The sequence below is a fragment of the Apteryx rowi genome, unplaced genomic scaffold (assembly GCF_003343035.1).
Source record: "Apteryx rowi isolate R43461 unplaced genomic scaffold, aptRow1 scaffold_31, whole genome shotgun sequence".
NCBI lineage: Eukaryota > Metazoa > Chordata > Aves > Apterygiformes > Apterygidae > Apteryx > Apteryx rowi.
Window position 1 is genome coordinate 1,397,837 of NW_020449530.1, and position 19,022 is coordinate 1,416,858.

At 42.8% G+C, this 19,022-nt stretch overlaps 1 protein-coding gene across 3 annotated transcripts; it reads right to left on the reverse strand.

Moving 5' to 3' along the window:
• Window positions 1-1,656: 1,656 nt before the first annotated feature.
• On the reverse strand, window positions 1,657-18,896 carry USP18 (ubiquitin specific peptidase 18). 3 transcript variants are annotated; one of them, XM_026070451.1, is made up of 11 exons: window positions 18,731-18,896; window positions 15,633-15,828; window positions 14,458-14,551; window positions 13,063-13,208; window positions 10,552-10,631; window positions 9,579-9,725; window positions 7,426-7,521; window positions 5,885-6,055; window positions 4,818-4,949; window positions 4,310-4,359; window positions 1,657-3,763 (listed from the first exon to the last, which is right to left on the reverse strand). In XM_026070451.1, exons 2-11 carry the CDS (start codon window positions 15,799-15,801, stop codon window positions 3,715-3,717), a joined length of 1,134 nt encoding a protein of 377 aa, XP_025926236.1. In that variant the 5' UTR covers window positions 15,802-15,828; window positions 18,731-18,896; the 3' UTR covers window positions 1,657-3,714. The 3 variants fall into 3 exon arrangements, with proteins under 3 accessions (XP_025926236.1, XP_025926237.1, XP_025926235.1); XM_026070452.1 differs by having other exon boundaries at window positions 9,579-9,686; window positions 14,458-14,554; XM_026070450.1 differs by having other exon boundaries at window positions 14,458-14,554.
• Between the last annotated feature and the right edge of the window lie 126 nt (window positions 18,897-19,022).

Below are 19,022 nucleotides of genomic sequence, written 5' to 3' on the forward strand. Positions count from 1 at the left end.
CAGATTTAAGGCCATTAAAATGAGATTTTACTTTAATAGAATCGCTCCACAGTAGTTCCAGTGTGGAGTTCCTTGTTTATTTTTCAGGAATTTAATGATCAAATTTTTTCACTTTGTAATTAAAAAGAATAATTTTTTGATCACTCACCTTGCAAACTTGACCTTAAATCTGAATAACAACCCATGTCCCTCCCTTCTCCTGCACAAAAACTGCACAAGCCAATTTCTACTTGCAATGATATTCATAACATCCCATTGTCTTTAAAGATCTTATGTAGATTAATTTGTAATTGTATCGTATTTAATTGGGCTAGAGCTGATGATGTTCTGTACATATAAAAAAAATTTAATATTCCTTAAAAGCATATTTTTATATATTAATGAATTGCCATTTGCAAACATGTTTAATCCAGCTTGTCAGCTTCAGCTGAGCAACACATCTCCTTTATGAACTCTAGAGATTGGTGTAAATGTGATAAAGATGATCATTCTGTATCAAAATCTAAATGAGTTTTCCATAACAAAAAATGAGCTTTATTCCTTAAGGTTAAGAACATGCAAGTGCCATAGAATCCAAAAATGCCAGAACTGAGGAACACAAAGCATTTTTATTTTGGGCTAGGAAGGTGTACAGAGGGTTTATATTGAAATAAATTACAGCTATCTCAATATGTGAATTGATGGATAAACCAGCTGTTAAAAAGCAAAACAAAAAAAATGCCTTTGCAGGGAGGCTTTAATTGGTCCTATCACTTTGAGCATAGCAAAGATCCAAGAACATTTGTGTGGGCACAGATAAGAGAAGTGGTGGCACATTGCAATGCAGAGATAGACAAAGAGCTGGAAGGGAGAGCTCTTTAAGCTGGCATTATCAAAGTTGGCATAGTATCAAACCAGGAAATTTCCTCTGATAAGCCTAAATATAAGAACCTGGCATCATTCTTCTGAACTGCAATGCCCAGCAACTCCTTTCTGTGCTCTGCTGAAGCCCCTAGAACAATTACTCACACATAACTTAACAGTGCCCTTTGCTCCTAAGCAACCAAGCTTTTGCAGTCGGTGCCTTTGCAAAGTTTAATTCCTATCTACAGTTCTCAGATTAAAACTGTACTGTATTGAACTACTGTCAAAATGAGCATTAGTGCTTTAGGACAGAATTCTTGCCTGAAAGCCTGGGAATGTTATGATTTAACATTAATTAGTCTACACATGTCTTATTTAAACATAATATATAAAATACTCAAATAATTATTTGAAATCCAATTCAGAGAAGAATAACAAGCAGTTAGAAAGCCAGCCGTAGACAAATTTCATAGCATGTGTTCTCTCATTACTCTTAAAGCATCTCTATTCTCCCTAAGATGTTCCAACAGCAAATACTGAATATGTCACGGAGGACCCCTGTTAGAAATGCATCACTGGGTCTTCCAGTATCATGGGTGTAAGTTTTGGGCACGCTTTTGGCCAGATCATGTCTGGGACTTAACCCACCCCTGACTTGTAGCATACCAGAAAACACCAGGCTCACAGAAACATTCAGTAATTGAACCGTGCTGTCACTAGAGGTCAGACGAGCTTCTCACCACTGGGCAATGACAGGCCCTTACCGAGCAATTTATGCTGCTTGGGAAAAACAAGACAAAACAATCCAAAAGGTTTATTTTCAAGGGAACTTGTCCCATACTATTTTATTCAAAGAAGAAAAAGCTTGTTTTTTTTTCCCACAAAAACATTGACCAAAAAGATTCTTAATGTATGTCAACAAATGCTTTCTTATGGGGTGATACGCTTAGAAGGTTAAAACACATTTGAGGCATCTTTTTTCATAAACATGAAAGCTTGCTTTTAAAATTCAGATTATACCAAATCAGAACTGTTTAGTCAGTCTCTTAACCCATTAACTTCTCAATTTCTGGCAGTTCACAGTCCTTCAGCTATTTCACATATACAGAGTACTGGATAAAGCACACGGGACCTTGCTTTTCTTACTCACCGGCTTCAAGGTGCTTTAGAAAGTGTGTAAAGTATTCCTCAAAATAAATAGGCTTAACACTCTTCATCCCAGTCACAAACAATAAATCCGGATTTTTTTCAGCAGAATGAACAATAAAAATACAACTATATACAAGTCAGACAGAATAACGGACCTTGATAATACAGTGAAATAAATACCTGCTAGTTCATAATAATTTAATTTCACAGCTATGCTTTAAGCACTCTCCAATCACTTTCCACCTACTAACAGAAAACAGACATGATTTGGGAAGTTCATCATCATCATCAAAGTAAATGAGATTATATATAGACACTATTATTATTCAATTGGTATTTTTTAAATGTATTCAGTCAAAGATAGCGTCAAAGAACTTTGCTAGGCTAGAAGGTATTTTTAGATATCACATTATTGGAATCACTGACCCTTGTCACAGAAGATAGTATGTCAAGACTTGCATAATGAGTGCTTTAAAAGCATCCTAACCAAACTTCTAAATTTTCCTCACAGATAAATCTTATGATAAGATTTTAGAATGCTATTCTTCTGATTGTCACATCTTACCAACCTTCCTTCCTAGCTCCTTCTGCATTTTCCCTTCAGCTGCATGGTCTTGCCATGGGAGCACAGGCTGAACCAAAAGCACAAAATGACAGTACTCACCTGGAGATATAAAAAATGACTCATTTTTCTTTATAAAATTGCTCTCTAGAGAACACTTTCTGCTTGAGGGACATTTCCACTTCATGGGCAGAGAAGGAAGGGAGCAAGACAAYTGTTGTTAGCAACAAGCTGAAAAGTACTAACAGAAAATCCCAAAAGTTCAGGCCAAAGAGGCATCTGATTTCTCCTCATCACAGTGCATGGAATGTGTTGTGGAAAATCACTTAACTAGCTTCAGAATCTCTGTCCCTCTGAATATTCCTCTCCATAAAGCAAGAAAATGCATATAAATGCCTGATTAGCATGCTAAAAACATAAGCATCTGCATAAACACATGCAGGCTCATCTTGTAGATCAGAAATACTATAATAGCTCCTGACTCAAAAGCACCGCTATGCTGACACTAACCTTCGGTCACATTTCAAACGCTGCAGTGACTCATTTTTAGGAAGGTTCTTAGGAATGGATGTCACTGATCCACTCATCATAAGGGTTCTGGCCCTGGGTTTCAGCTGTTTCTGAAGTCTTTTGGGGTCCCCTGTTCAGCTTGCCAGTGCTTAACATGGCCCTAGAACAGTAGGGTAAGCTTCAAGCTCTTACAGTCTTACAGTCTAGGCATGGCTATCACAGCTCTCCAGCCATACCACATGTCCCCTGGAACATGTCGGCTTCCCAGCCAGAAACTTCCCCTGTATTGGAATATAGGCATCAGCAGTGAAAGAAACTAGTAAGTCTGCAGGGACAAGGACTAACTTTACTATGTTTTAAGAGGAAAATTATACACAGAATSACACAAATATCCAGGATACAGTAAATAAATAATCATATGCCATGAAAGAAAACATTCCTAGATGCAGCAATGCTTACAACCCTTCTCTAGCTGAGTCTCTCCTGCACTTTTCATAAATAAAAGTAAAGGCAGAGGTTGCTGATTGAGAGCAGGTCTCTCTTGTGGAACATCTGTGCACATCCACAGTGGCATGGAGGTGCTGAGCTCCACAGACAAGTCAGGGCAGTAGGCACAGCTTCCTAAGAAACTCTGATAGTCCTGGATAAGGCTACCGGGGATTTTTTTTCATGTAAACCAAGAGATAGGCTGTTTGTCCCCTGTGGAAGAAAGGAAAAAGAAAAACCAAAAAAGTGTGTTTGAGGATCTAGGTGATCTCGGTTGTAATTAGTCTCCCAGGTTTAGTTCTGCTCAGCTTTTTTAAGTCAGGTCAACTGAACTGGCCCTTCCCAGTGTTCCTGAAGCAGCACGTAATGCTGACCTCCCAGCAGTGCTACAGCTCATAGGAGGAATTATCTCTCTCCATGGCTCATTTAAATGGTGCATCAGGATACAAAGCATGGAGGAACCCTGACTAAAGTACTTAACTTTAGTCAAGGTTTAGGGTCTGAGTGGCACTGGTGGCAATAATAACTGATGAGACTACTCCTGCACTGCATTTGTGACTACACAGCATTCCTGCAGGCTGACCCTATAGTCCTGTACAGTCAGAGTAGCCAGAATACAAGAATATGTTTCTTTTATACTTCTGCGCCCCCAGCTCATCGCAGGCAATATGCAGTTCAATTGCTTGTTTGCCCTGTCTTTGCTACCTTCTTGCCAGTCCCCTGAGCAGCACTAGGTAAAACAGAGAGGTGTTTGCTTACCAGTGAAAGTCTGAATGTCCATAGGTGCATTTGACATCATCCCACAATACCTGGAGAAGAACAAACACACAAGAGGAGGCTGGTAAAAACTCCAAGGAGATGGACGTATTGTGACACCAGCACAACAATCCTTGTAAGAGTGGTACTTTCAGGAACTACAAATCTTTTAATAAAGAGGGTTCTATCTCTTATCCTTCAAGGAAAACCAGTTTCTTCGCCTCTAGCTACACTCTTCTGAACACACATATTAAGCAGAGCTAGAGTATATTACGTAGGGTATAGAGTGAATGGCTGCTTCTGTAAAATAAACCTAGGACCTAATGTCTTGCTTGGTACAGAAGCTGGAGATGTTTAGCACTCAGCTCAGTGTATTCTGTAGCAGAGGAACGAAGTGCTCAAAGTTCTGKAGCTTTTGTTTTCTTTTCTGGTTCTCTTTAATCAGCAGAGTGAATGAAATCTGGAGGAGAGTCCAGGAAGCTACAAAAGAATTGTGGATGTTGCTCCTCACCTGGCAAACCCTGGAATCGTCAAAGCAATACCATTTGCATTCTACGAGACTCCAAATATAGGCACAGTAGTGTCCATAATCAGTTGATCCTGAATGAGCAACAACAGCAAAGAGTTCATACTGCCAGGAAGCCTAGAAAGAGCCACAAAGAGAAATTTTCAGTGCAGCAATTCTCATTCGCCACTGGCTGGTGAGAAGCAGCAGCCAGGACACCAGGAATGTGCATTTCATAAGGAAGAAGGAGAAAGATTAGATTGGCCTTGAAGATCCTGCCTTTGTCACTCTTATCCTCAGAGTTTTTCCTGATAGCTAAGGGCTGGAAACCTCCCTGGAGATCATGGGAATGTGGAAAAAGGCAGTAGGATCACAGGACAGCAAAGAGATTACATTGCAGCCAACATCACACCAGCAAGGCTTTGCTGTTGCCACACTCTCCCTTGCTATTTCTCTGTAAGGGGAACAGATCCACAATGTGGCAGATCACTCAGCTGCTTGGCAAAGCTGTGTTTCCCTGCTAACCACAACTGTGTGGCAGACAACATTTTGTGGGGAACTGCCAGGAATGGAATTCCCCTATCTTGGGCTTTCAGCCTCTGCAAAACAGTTGGCCTGCTGCTTACTGAGGCTGTCTTCCCTGGAAGCTGAATCACAGGGCAAAATTGCCTTTAAGATGTTGGTTACAACCGAATACATCATCCAAATGTGTTTAAATCTTTTCTGCAGTATATTTAGAAATACAAGTTATGCTAATTGCACTCAGAACAAAAAGGGTTTTGGGTTTTTTTTTTTTGAGTAAAGCCTTTTTTTTGTCCTTATGGCAGAAAGATCTGGTTATAGTGCCTTTGGTGATTTAATCTAAGCACAAAAACTGGGATAATGCCTGAACTGGTTAAAACCATGGGATGCGAGACAGCAGCAGGCACAGATAAAGCCTGAGACGTATATTTTTAAGACAAGTGCCTTGAACTGAGGCAAGCACCAGACTGAGTTCTGAGTTTTTAATGAACTTCAGTAAGGGGGAGAAGAAAATCTGCCTTTTTTTAGACATGGCCTTAGGAGTATCTCACCTTTTCGCTGGCATCTGCTTGACACTGCTCTTCTGTCAAGACTGCACTGAAATCAAGGACTTGTGGGAAGCGCAGAGAGTGACAAAGCTTGTGGATGGAGGCTGATTTCCTGAAGCAGAAGCGCTTTAGGTGTAAGATCAGGGTCTTTGGCAGATGGGCTAGCTTCATGCTCTGCAAAGCAATCAATAATGCAATTGAAAACTAAGGAACAAAGCTGGGGGAGGTGGGAGTAGAAGCAGCTATTACAAGCCGGTGAATATAGCACGGAGAGCGGTCGGTGCTACAGTGAATGACTTCCATTTCCCCTGGACTGCAGGTACCAAACCTTTGTAGCCCATCTGCACACAGGAGATTCACATATCTAATGGAACTGTGATGACCGAGTTTCTCAACTTCAGCATGATCAGCACCCAGCCTCAGGTGTCTCATGGGCTGTTTCATTTCTGATTTGCTTTCCTAATCCTGGGCTGGTAGCACTCCCACACCTGCTCCTTCTGATCACTGACCATGGCCTGCAAGGCAATAGTGCTAGGACTGTTTAGGCAACAAAAGCAGCCACAGCGCAGATGGTGCAGGATGCTAGGAGGCTGCCACAATCAGCAGGCTGTTCCTGCCAGACACAAACTGGTTGTGTTCACAAGGAATTTCCCTCTTCTACAGATTGCCTGTGAAGATGACTCTGAGTAGCTCTGCCATCCTCTGGGTTGGCTGTACTTCTCAGCTGCAGGATACATAATAGGTTTGTCTCCTTACACCTGAGCACAATACCAGTGATAAAACTGGATGAGGTCTGGGGCAGACAGGTGGGCAGGCAAGCTCAGTGCCTGGTGAGGAGAGGAAGGCCAGCCTCTCTGTGAGAGGTGGCCAACAGAGCTCTGTGGAGGCTGCCAAGCTGACCACTCACTCCTCCCACCACTGCTTTTGCTAATATCACTGCTGTGGCCATCATGATGTATGAATGCACTGTGGCCTAGAAGGCAGCCCAGTCCCGAAAATTTTGTGGAAAGTCCCTTACAGGCCTTGAGCTGAGGCAGTGTCCTCTGCACACCCTCCTCTCCAATGCACTTGCCTCTTCACGAAACAGTTGCTGGCAGAAGCCAGTACTGTAAAAAGCGGGAGCCCAGTGGAGAACAGGGAGGACAGGAAATCACACTGCAATGTCCTGCTTTCAAGAGTATGCACAGCACCAGCAACATGTTCTTGTCTATCCTCGGAGCTACGCAGCATTGTAGAGCCTCACCATGGAAGTGCAACATAAACAAACAAGCTCTTCTGCTGGTACAGAAATGCTACATCCCTAGATGATATACATTAAAAGCAATGAAAGCACTCTTTTGTCAACAGAGCTACATCTACAGCAGGGATCTTCCTGACAGGAAAGGTGCACGTGGTTTACACCTAGCTGACACTGCTGTGCTGACAAATCTCTGACTTGCTGATTTCCTCCTAAACTGATATAATTGCATCCTTTCCCCACCCTTCCCAGTCCTAAAAGGACTTCTAAGTATAAGAGACATACAGGTAAATAATTCTCTGCTTACCTGCAGGAAAGGTGTTTTCTTTCCACAGTGTTCACAGAAACACATGTTGTGACCAGTCAGCTCTTCTGGACAGAAAAAGTAGTGCAGACACTCCTCCTAACAAGACAAAAAAGATCTCTTTCAGCTGAATTTCTTCAAGCTGRATTTCTGTATCTACTTGGTTTCACAGGATATATGCTAAGAGCAAAACTACAGAAGGTATGTTTTATTCAAAAGACAAAAGAATACAAATTAGTTTTCTCTCTTTTATCATGAATTAAAGAATGAAACCAAGTCAGTTCAAGTTTCCCTACTTGTTTTTAATGTTAAAAAGCAGACGGTGCCTGCCTTGCTTTCTTCTGATTCTGATATTATGAATTAGGCTCTTTCCTGGGTAACTACACAACCAGGTACAAAATGTGAAGTGTTCAGTGATTCATACACTAACCAGCAAGTGGTGCCGCAAAACCTGTTAGCCACTGTAGCAATAACCAATTCAATATTTTAACCAAACAAAATGGAGGGAGGGTTTGGTCATGTCAGACCAGACTACTTCAGTTTTCCATTTTTCTTTAACTCAAGCTCTAACAACATAGTTTCTTTTGTTTTCCAGCACACAGAAGAGTGACAGAAGCAACATATCCCTTATTCTTATGAGTACATAGAGAAAATTCAGGAAGAAAGACTGTAGTAAGAAGACTCTGGGTAAAGTAGAGCTAGGAAGTACAACCAAATGCAGAAAATTGAACTGGTGGGCATTCTGACCTACCTCTCTTTAAATGGTTAGTGACATTAGATGCCTTAATTTCTGAAGACCCTGCTTAAGACCATTAAGCTTGGCAGCTCTCATTTAGCACTGAACCTCTGAAAATAAAGATCCTCTACACTGGACATGCAAAACCAAGAGATTCAACGTCATTAGTTACTTTTGAAAATCATCTTACTTTGAGCCACAGTTTCTTAACATCCTCCATCTGAAGTTAGCTAAAATATGACTATAAGTCTTCTCCTTACTGAATGGCCCTCCTATTTACAACTGCCTATACAGACACACCTGCATTCCCACACATTTACACATGTAAACACCAATGCTGTTTCTGCTAAATCATTTCTATTGCAGTATGATCAGATGTCCCATACAGGCCAAGACAGTCCCAAAACAGACATCTGCCCCATTATCTCAACATGTTACAGAGTGTCTTTAGAATACCATTCTAATCCCAGTTTTAGAATGAGCATATGTAACAGTTGCCTGCCTTTCATCCAGGACAGATGATATTCCCTATCTCCTTTTCCAACCATAGTCCTGGCAGTTCACCTATTCCTACCATTGCAATGGATGGGTGAGAGAGAGAGAGAGGATCCTAGAGTCAGTCCTTACCCCATCATGCAGTCCAGTGCAGGATCATATCACCATCATGTAACCTAGCACAGGATCATGCCCACCACGTCCCACTTTGCTTTTCTTTAAATTTGGTAGTGCTACACTACTGCAAATCTGGGTGTGCTCTCTGGGTGTCCTCTCTTCCCTGTCTGCTGGTGTGAATACATTAGTTGAAAAGATATAGAGGACTGCTGTTGCAGGAAAAAGATATTGATGCATAAGTGTATTTTATATCCACTTCATGGCCTCAGAAATTTACATTGCTGGAACAGCATAAAGTGGCCAGAGAATAACGTCTGGTCCAATGTCCAGTGTCACCTGAAAAATCCTGAAAAATTTGTTGCAGTACCTACATAGCCACCTATCCGGATATCAAGAAACAGCACTACCAATCTAACAGCAAAAGGACACTGCAAATATGGTGCGGTTGGCCAAGTCTTACAAGGTAGTTAAGACACTTCACTGTGGTATCTGAGCTCTCACAGGTGTGCATCACTGCACAGTGTCAGTCTTACAGACAGTATTAGTCAACACCCTTTTCAGAAAGTAGCTTCAAGAACTGTATCTTCCATTCCTCAAATCACACAGAAATTTTTGGAGAAAATTTCAGAGAAATTTGGAAGCCCCCCAAAACAAACAAGAAATGTGAGTGAGAAAGGATCATCTCAAAGCCCCCAGACATCCTGAAGAGATTCTAGATGAGTTCCAGGAAATACCACTGGAACAAGACGACTCTCACGATGAATAAAGGGCAATCTTCTTAAGGGAAAATTACTGCCACTGAACTTACCAATGTCCTCAGCAGGTGAGAACTGGAATCCAACATTGAGAGCGGAAGGGTTATCATGCTGCTGTTCCTCTTTGTTTCAAAAGAGCACTCTTGACATACCATGTACTCCTGTATCCAGATAGTGTACAAATCACTCAGCTTTTCAGTCTGGAGGGTTGAAAAAGCCAAAACAAGGTCTGTGAAGAACACAGCTGAGGCATTTTCCTCTGCCGGTGGGAAAGCTCATGTGGACACCTCATTTCATACAATGTCACTTCAAGGCTTGAACCTTGAATCTGACATTGACTTATAATGGACAGGATACTTCCCACCATTTAAAGGAGAACAACTCCTTCCCCCCAGCCCCTAGCAGAAGGGAAAGAGGCAAACTATAACAAGAACAGACAGCTAGATGTCTGTTTTAATGCAAGGTTTTCTTGTTTTGAATGGAATTGCAACCAGGGCCTGTCTTCTGTATGAAAAGAACTATGATACTGGGATGAGGAAGAATCACTTTCTCTTACATTACACAGTTCCCCTGGAAGGAACTGCCATATATGTAACATACGAACAGTGACTAATAATAATTAAATGCCCATGGCTGACTTCAATGAATGGAGGAGTTGTGTCAAGACACACCCATTAATGCTTACAGAAATTGGTAAAAAAGAAATGCAAGTTAACCAAATTCCATTTTGCAAAAAGATCAACTTCTTTCATATTAACAAACTCTCCCATTAGAAGGGAGAACCTGGCATGCCCTCGAAGTAGGACAAACAAGTTAACAGTGATTCAAACTGCTGAAGCTTATGAAAGCAAAACTGCCCACATCTGAGAGATGAGAGGGAAGATCCAAATGGGGAATAAATTTAAGAATTTCACTTAAGACAACTGTCAGCAAATAGGATTTTTCTCCTTGGAGAAGCAGAGGAAACCATACATGACCAGGGCCAAAGGGTTCATTTCAAAGGTTCATTTCAGTAATCATCCTTACCAGCTCTGGGTTTGTCACCTGACTCTTTACCAAGTTCCAGAGAGTCAGAAGGAGCTGAGCAGCATCGTACTGCACAAACACTAATAAACAAAAAGCAGAACTCAGTCAGTATTGTGAACAGCACCAGGGAGAGATTTCCCATAGACAGCAAAGGGGAATTTATTCTCCCTCATTAGACCCGGTCTTCTGTTCCCTTGCCACAGAGCCAGGAACCCAAATACTCCTTGCCAGGGGCAGAACTTGGAGGCACTGGAGATAAGCTGCAGTGGGATGGGATGGGATGTCTCCCTCATGTGATCTGAGGGGGCAGTGGGAAAAGGAGGGAGGGCTTGAGTGCCCCATGACAGAACGCAGTGCCAGATGAATGTCCCTGTCACTGAGCACAGAGCCAGCTATATATCTGACACCTGCTGCAGGAAAAGGCTCAGAGTTCTCATTCGGTTAAGGGTTGCATTTATTTGAGTCCTTCCTAGAAAAAATACGGGGAAGCATCTGTACTCTCTCTCACTTTCACTCCTCCACAGACTTATCTTCCCTGTCCCCTTGCTGAGGCTATTACAATCCTGAGTGCTGAAACAGAAATGCTATGGAGGCCTATCCACATGTCACATCCACAGAATGGCACAAACCACTTAATTCCTATCCAGGACAAAATACACAGTTCCAGCACAAGAAGCCAAGGATGACACAATAATGTCATGCTGTGGATTTCCAGTCTGGCTAAACTGGTGTATTAACAAACCTAAGATGGTGGGACACAGTCAATGCATGGCTTGATTAAAAGGGCTTTGCAGAGAATTTGCTTCAGGCTTCAACTTAAGGAAAAAAATCCACATCCTTGAAGGTGAAGAACTAACGTTCTCAGCCCATGATTAACTCAAGATTTAGGAACTGGGCAAAGCTACACATAGTTTAGGAAAACCTTGATCTTTCTAGACTACCTGTAAGCTTGATCATAGGTAAAACAAATTTTGTGGAGTAACTCAACTGCCTGAGGTAGAATTGCTTTCAACTTCCCTGCAAGTCTGCGTGATTACCAAGGATACCAATTTCAGCTGGGTTCTGGTTAGATTACAGACATCCTTGACTAAATGAAGCTCACAAAGTTTACCTCTCCCCATGTATAATAGCACATTTGCAATCCAGGTAAAGCACTGCTTGCCAGGATACATGACTTTATAAACCACACCTTAATTTTAAAGCAGAACAAAAAGGTGGCAAATGGTCAAGCTTTACAAGGTCTCTTTGAGCATCTCTTCTCAACTGGAAGAGAGAAAGCAAAATGTAGAGTCATTCAGTCTCGGGGGGGGAAACGATGTAAATGGAAATATTCAGGTTAGCTCATTTTTTTTAGAGGGATGTGGCCTACTGGAGCAAGTCCAGTGAAGGGCCACAAAGATGATTAGGGGACTAGAGCATCTCTCTCATGAGGAAAGACTGAGAGAGCTGGGCCTGTTTAGCCTAGAGAAGAGAAGGCTGAGAGGAGATCTTATCAACGTCTACAAGTATCTGAAGGGAGGGTGTCAAGAGGATGGGACCAGACTCTTTTCAGTGGTGCCCAGTGACAGGACGCGAGGCAACAGGCACAAACTGAAACACAGGAAGTTCCATCTGAACATGAGGAAATACTTCTTCACTGTGAGGGTGACAGAGCACTGGAACAGGTTGCCCAGAGAGGTTGTGGAGTCTCCTTCTCTGGAGATATTCAAAACCCGCCTGGACGCGATCCTGTACAATGTGCTCTAGGTGACCCTGCTTGAGCAGGGGGGTTGGACTAGATGATCTCCTGAGGTCCATTCCAACCTCAACCATTCTGTGATTCTGTGATTTTCACCCTTACTATAGGTCTGGGCATGGCTGGTGTCTGCCCCTTTCTGTGCTGTCCTGTTTTGGCTTTTGTAAGATAAAGATCAGGGCACCCATATGCAAAATACTGTCTGTGTTTGCAYACATACCCTCAGAGTCCCATTCTCACTGGTCACTGTGAGAATTCATTCAACAATCTCTCTCCTCTGACCCCTGTCCTGCTGGGAGGCTCAGCCAGCAAATTCTTCTCTCAGCACTGGTAACAAGGAACAGGATATGGTTTCTACACTTGGGGGTTTGGGTGAGCTCACTATCTTTTCCACATTATCTCTTCCTTCTAGTAAGAAACACCAGCTGTTTTACTATTAGCACGCCAATATAATAAGACAAATCAAGCTATAAACTGTCCTCTCACTGCCCAGCACAGCCAGTATCCATAGCCCAGTCTTCTAGGAGACTGATAGTCTTTTCATCACCGGGACATCAACAACATTATCCTGCAGGGGCTTGTTTTCCCTCCTTCTGAAAGTAAGACCCAGCACCCCACTCACAACTGGGAGGTGGCTATAAAGAGCACTATGTCACTATGCATCCTCTCCTCACATTCCTGAATCACTGAATGAGATGTCAGTCTACACTGCTTGTTAGTACTTGATAACAACCCCGGTCAGTGGACAGAGCTGGGTGTGAAGGAGGGCTGCTTACATTTCACCCTGTGTGCTGAAAGACAGCAAGCAAGGTCACTGGGAAAAACAGCTTTCTGCTTGCCACTCTGCATCTTCTCCAGCAGCAAGAGCATTTGGTATGGGACACTCCTCCTCTGCTGTGAAGTACTTGATGGTACTGTGATCCTATAAAGAGAAGAAGCATCACGAATGGTAACCAAGTGGTACAATGGAGAAAAGTTAAACATCATATCTGAAGGAACAGAGGTAGACGGCCCAGACAACTGCAGAGGAACCAGAAGAGGCATGTTTTCAAGAAAAGAAGGAAAAAGGGGAAGCAGACACCTACACTAGCTCACACTGCAGTTCAGGCTGACAGTTTTAAAGAGGCCACAATTTTAAGTTGTCCAATTCCTGGATGAAGGGCAAACTGAGCAGGACCTGAAGTGCCTGCTGGGCTCTAGAAAACAACATTAGTTACGGCCAGTTTCAGAGCTGCCTCCTTTCCTTCTCAACATGCTCTCAAAATTTCATGGGCAGGTACATCATAATGCTTGCATTTCAGCTATACGGCAACTGGGAAGCCCTTTATCCTCCTAAATTTCTTGCATTCAGCAAGTTTTTCTAAATCTTTCTTCAAATAACAATGGTAATCTACTGCCTTCATTATCTACCTTTACCCACTTATGACACTTATCTTCTCTGTACACCTGTAATTTATCTTCTCCCCATTCGGCACACTGGTGAGCGTGCAAGAGATTTGGAGACAGAATGAATGAATAGGAACGATCCACTTAAATGATTAGAGTTGCAGTGAACTAAGCAAATTGAAAACAAATCAAACCAGTTGTTACTGTGGTTGGCAGTGAGGCAGAAGCTCAAATCCTGCTCACAATCAAGTAAAGAGCACAGTCAAACAAAAAAAAGAATAACACCATGTACTCGCCATCTGCTAGAATACCTACTTATCTCTATCAAAGTGTTAGCCAGGGCAATGGGGGCCAGACGTTATGGATCACYAATATGTTTTCATTTACATGTTTAAAGTTACAAAATTAATAGTGGATATGGTTACACAGAACACATCCTTTGGATATAACAGGCTATGAGCGCACCTGGAATAAAATTGTATCCTGTTATTGAAAAAAAAGAGAGATACAAGTCATAAAGACCCCGTTCAGGACCGCAGCATACCAATGTGCAAATGTCATAYGAATCAAAGACGACCAGTAAGTCATAGAATCGTAAGTGTTACATGTGTAGGCCTTAGTCTTTATACTACAGGCAGAATGAGGCAAAGACCTTGCTGAGTGACCTGAAAGCACCTAGCACTTCTTAATGATCCAACCCTTCTCATGTACATGCCATATAAAATAAGGAGTGGAGACAACAGAACAGCAGTTGAAATATCTCAGGTAGTTCAAACAGTTGGTACCTTCGCAGTATTCCAGTGAAGTGTGTATTCATGAGGAACACTTGGAGCAGAGAGTTCAGACAGCAGGTCTGTCCAATATTGTACAGTCCAATAGCTTCTGTGGGCACAGGAAAAGAGGAAGTGATGCTTGGAGAAAGATATAAGAAAAGAAAGTGAAGAATATTAAAAGGTTGTAAATTCCTCTTTGCACATTTTCAGCCATTCAGAGCACAGGCCCAGCATCTTGATCAGGTCTGAGAAAGGGTTCAAGCTATTCTTATGCTCCTCACGCAGATTATATTTATTTTTGTCTGCCAACTGAAAGGAAAAATCTAGATAAACATGCATTATGAAACTCAGATGTCTCCCAATTCCTCTATTTTCAGCCCTTTCACAACCTACCTAATACAAAACAAAGAAAACAAAAGTCAAAGGTTGCCTGCATGAGGGTTCTTATTCAGCTTTTTACACAGCCAGGCTTAATCACAAAATGAAGAGCTAGGGTGGCATCATATTTTAGCTGCTGCCACACCAGCTTCAAGGTTTCCCTTCAGCCCACCTCTGGTACTTTTTGGTATCAGTTTCAGAGAAAGGAACTAGCCTAAGAAGTGGAAAAAGCAAATCACAGCAGTTTACACTGCATATAAAATGAAAGCATATGCTGTGTCCCAAAGGGGTATAGGTAAATCATGGTCAGAAATGAGGAGTTTTTCTACTGAAGTTATCACCAGAAGGAGTGAAGATGTGGCATGGAAACTCAGAACAACAGGGAAACACAAACAGTCAGTGGTAAGAAGGGATGTATCTGGTACAGAACAGTATCTACATCTGCAGTACTGACAGCAGCTTTTTGGAGGCCTGTCTAGTGATGCAGCAGAATAATCAGGATGTAGTCCACAGTTCAGCAAATCCAGAACCAACRCTAGCTATGTTTGGGAAGAGACATGGCCAGCATCTAGTCCTCTTCAGCTGCAATGCCCCATTTGAAGATTCAAAGGGGGAATCCTCATGTAATCCCTTCCCTAAGACACAAAGTGGTCACTTGGCAGGACCAAATGAGAATCTTCTGTATACTTGCTGGTGAAGAGATAAAGAATAAGAGAAAATGAAGCCCAAGGACACAGAATGAAACAGAAGGAGAAGAAGGCACTAGAGACAGAAAACACCAGAGTGAAAGACAGACAAAACATTATTACTATTTTTTAAGTCTGCCRTGCCAAAGACCAGTCTCAGCCTCTCGTCTCTGGTCTTTGTCTCTTTGGTTTCCTCTTTATCACTTTGTATATCTGCTTCTGCCTGCATGGTCTCAGTTGTTGCCAGCTCCAGTTTCTTGCTTCTTTCTTGACGTCCACTTCCTTGGCCCATCAACAGTGTTATACAATGATGCAAGGACTGCAGAAAGACACAGAGAGATCAGAAAGATGGGGAACACTCAGATTCACCTCTGTATTTGATATTTGCATGATGAAAAAGCTGGAATATCAATAAAATGATTACTGCGATGGCATTTGGTATGTCTGAATTAGTATGGTAGGTATGCAGGCTATTAGCAGGGTAACAGGCCTGACAACCAGCGCACATCCTGTCCTCCTGCTGTGTCGAAATAAAGGACCATTCAGTTCCATAGAAACAGCTCCACCTAGCCAGGGAATTCCAGATATCCTTGTTCAAGAAGATCTGGTAAATATCATCATCAAAATTGTCCAGTATGGTAAATGTTGCAAATCTGTTTGGTAACAGCAATGCTTTATTTGCCCAAAACAGACTAAAAATTTAAAATGGCATATTTCACCTTTTTGGACCTTTTGAGCTGATAAGTGTTCTGTTTGTCGGGCTCTCTGCATTGTTTTAAGCACCTTAGTCACAGCTCTACTGTGGCAGTTTGGACTCTGACCTTTAAATCTAAGGAAGCTAAGAACCTAAATGTAATTTCCTTTATATGCTCCTTTAGATAATCAAAGGCAAAGGGACTGTTTAAGCAAGAGAACCATTAAATTCCTTGATTTTAAGGGGAGTGCTGAAAGGACCATTACTTAATTACTTCATTACAGGCTCTTAGGATTCCTGGCTCTTAAAAAAAAAAAGAAAGAAAAAAAACCCACCAAACCAAAAGAATAATACATGGAAGCAAAAACACAGGACAAATGCTAGAATACAATTAAATAAAAAGGAAGGGTTTTTAAAAGTCCACCTTCAACAGAGAAACAGAATCAGAAAAGATATCTTTATAGGAAAAATATCTTTAGGAAAACATTCACAGAAAAAAAACACAAAAAATGGTGAGGAATTTTTATTTTAAAAATATTGAACAGCATTTAAAAGAAACCTGAGGCCATTCCAGATACTGAAAGAATGAAGGAAAGTCACCAGGAAATAAGCAAAAAAAAAAAAAAGGCAGAAGCCTTTCATGAAAAGAAAATCTTTGCTTTAAAAGCATGTTTTTTTCCAGGTTAATTGTGCCTAGTAATGTTAAATTTCAGGGTTTCTGAAGAACTTATCAGAAAAACTAGAAATTAATGTTTTTTTCCAATTAATATTTTTAACCGTAAGTATACTTTTCTCCAACTGTACTTTACCAAGACTACTTTCGAACTCAAACTTGTTTGATACACTCAGACTCACTAAATATTGTTGAATTTGCTGAATTTTATCTGGAAAAAAAAGAAAAACTAGGGCATTCGGAGCTAGTTTCAAGTGCATTGTTTTTCATGTCCAAGCCCAGTGATTAGAACAGCAACCCAGGGAATGGGAAACTGGATTTTATTTCCTCTTCTGCAAAACAGMGCAAGAGTTTCACATTGCTTCTTTCCCAGAAAGTGACTTACTCAAGCCTTCAAGTTACTGAAAGTTCAGCCATGGTAGGTGTCCGCCTTTGCTTGCATGGCAAGAGCTAGCGGGTTTAGTTGGTGTAATGATGTCAGCAAAAGGGTGGCAGTAATGCTTGCAGCTGGTGGGGATACTGCAGGAAACAGAAAGAAGGGGGATAGAAGGACAGAGCAGGAATAGCTGAACAGCAGCTATGGATGTGCTGGGGATGAGGAGAACTTGGAAGAGAGCGGCTTTGGCAGGAGAGATAAGATTAAGTGGGATGCATGAGCAAGTGCAGGGCTAAGATGCTTTRGGCGACTTGGGAAACTTGAGTAGAAAGAGATTAGGGCAGGGAGGTTCAGGGGGATGCAGAGATGAGAGAATTTGGAGTCTCTGGCTTGATGAAACTCTCCCCCACGCACACAGGCACTGGGCTAACAGGAACCCTAAGTCAGGAGCAGGGACATGAGTAGAACTGCCTAACCCTTGCATGGAACTGCCTCATTTTGGCCAGGAAAAATATAATATTTGCACTTGACCTTCCTTTACTCTGTATAAATGTATAAACAAACAGGTGAGCGAGCATAGGAAGGGAGGACTCAGTGCTGCCACCTCAACACACTTGGCTTGGCTCAGCCAAGCTACACACTAACTCTAGAAAGAGAAAAGATAGTGGCGATTCCCCCATCATATCTTCCATCTTGTAAGCAACCAGCCTTCTTATCCACCCTTCTCCTTCCTGGCCCAGCACACTCCCCTCTACTAGCGCTCTGCTCTGCAGCCCTTCTGTCATCCCAGGACACCAGCCTCTAGTGACAAATCCCCTCAGTTCCTTCACACCCCTGTACCACAGCCCCCCTGAGCCCTAACGTCATCCCAGCTATGCAACAGCCCCGGCGCTTGGCAGTCCCTGACACCCCCAGCCATCCCAGCAGGGCCTCGGTCCCTCATTGTCTGCCATTCTTTCCCACCACCATCACTCCTTTTACCCTCGCGGTCACGTCCAGGTCCAGGCCACGGAGGCGACCACGCTGGGACGGGAGGTGGGACAGAAGGGAGCGACCAGAGACCAGGAGGAGGAGAAATGGCAGCCCTGAGGCTCTCCCCTAAAAGGCTGCGCCGCGGTGCGAGCTGGCAGGTAGCACTCTAACCCTTCCCCTCCACGCTTCCCTCCCTAAAATGAGAATTTTTATTTTTCCAGTGAAGTATGTGTTTGTTCAGCCCCAATTTTTCTCCCTCTTCTCCTCTCTTTTTTTTTTTTTTTTGCTCGTTAAAAAATAATTCTGTTTAAACGGACAAAGGACTGTTTCAACCACTAAAATCACACAGTATTTCTGCTGCCTGGATTGTAACGTCCAGCAACCTGTCCGTTTCCATCCGCTCAAAATGAGAGTCATTTTCACCAACTAAAAGAAGCACAAATCACCAAACCGATGCGACACAACAGTTCGGAGTTATTTTGAAGGTGCGACGTGCACCCCGTTACCTGACAATCCGTCGAAAAGGCTTCTCGCAGACTCCCGGAGGACCACGGACGCGTTGAGCCCCGGCAGACCTCAGACGGACACCGCAAGCGCGAGCAGACGCTCCGCAGCCGGGGGGCCGCCCGGCGCCGTCCTGCGCGGCGGGGAGCCGGGGAGCCGGCGGGCAGGCTGCCGCCGCGGCGACGCTCCTCACCCAAGTGCGGCTCCCGCCGGGCTCCGCCGCGCTTCTCGCCGGCCGCGTCAGAGGGCAGCAGCGCCCACTCCGCCGCTTAGTTTTGATTTCCCACGCCGCCG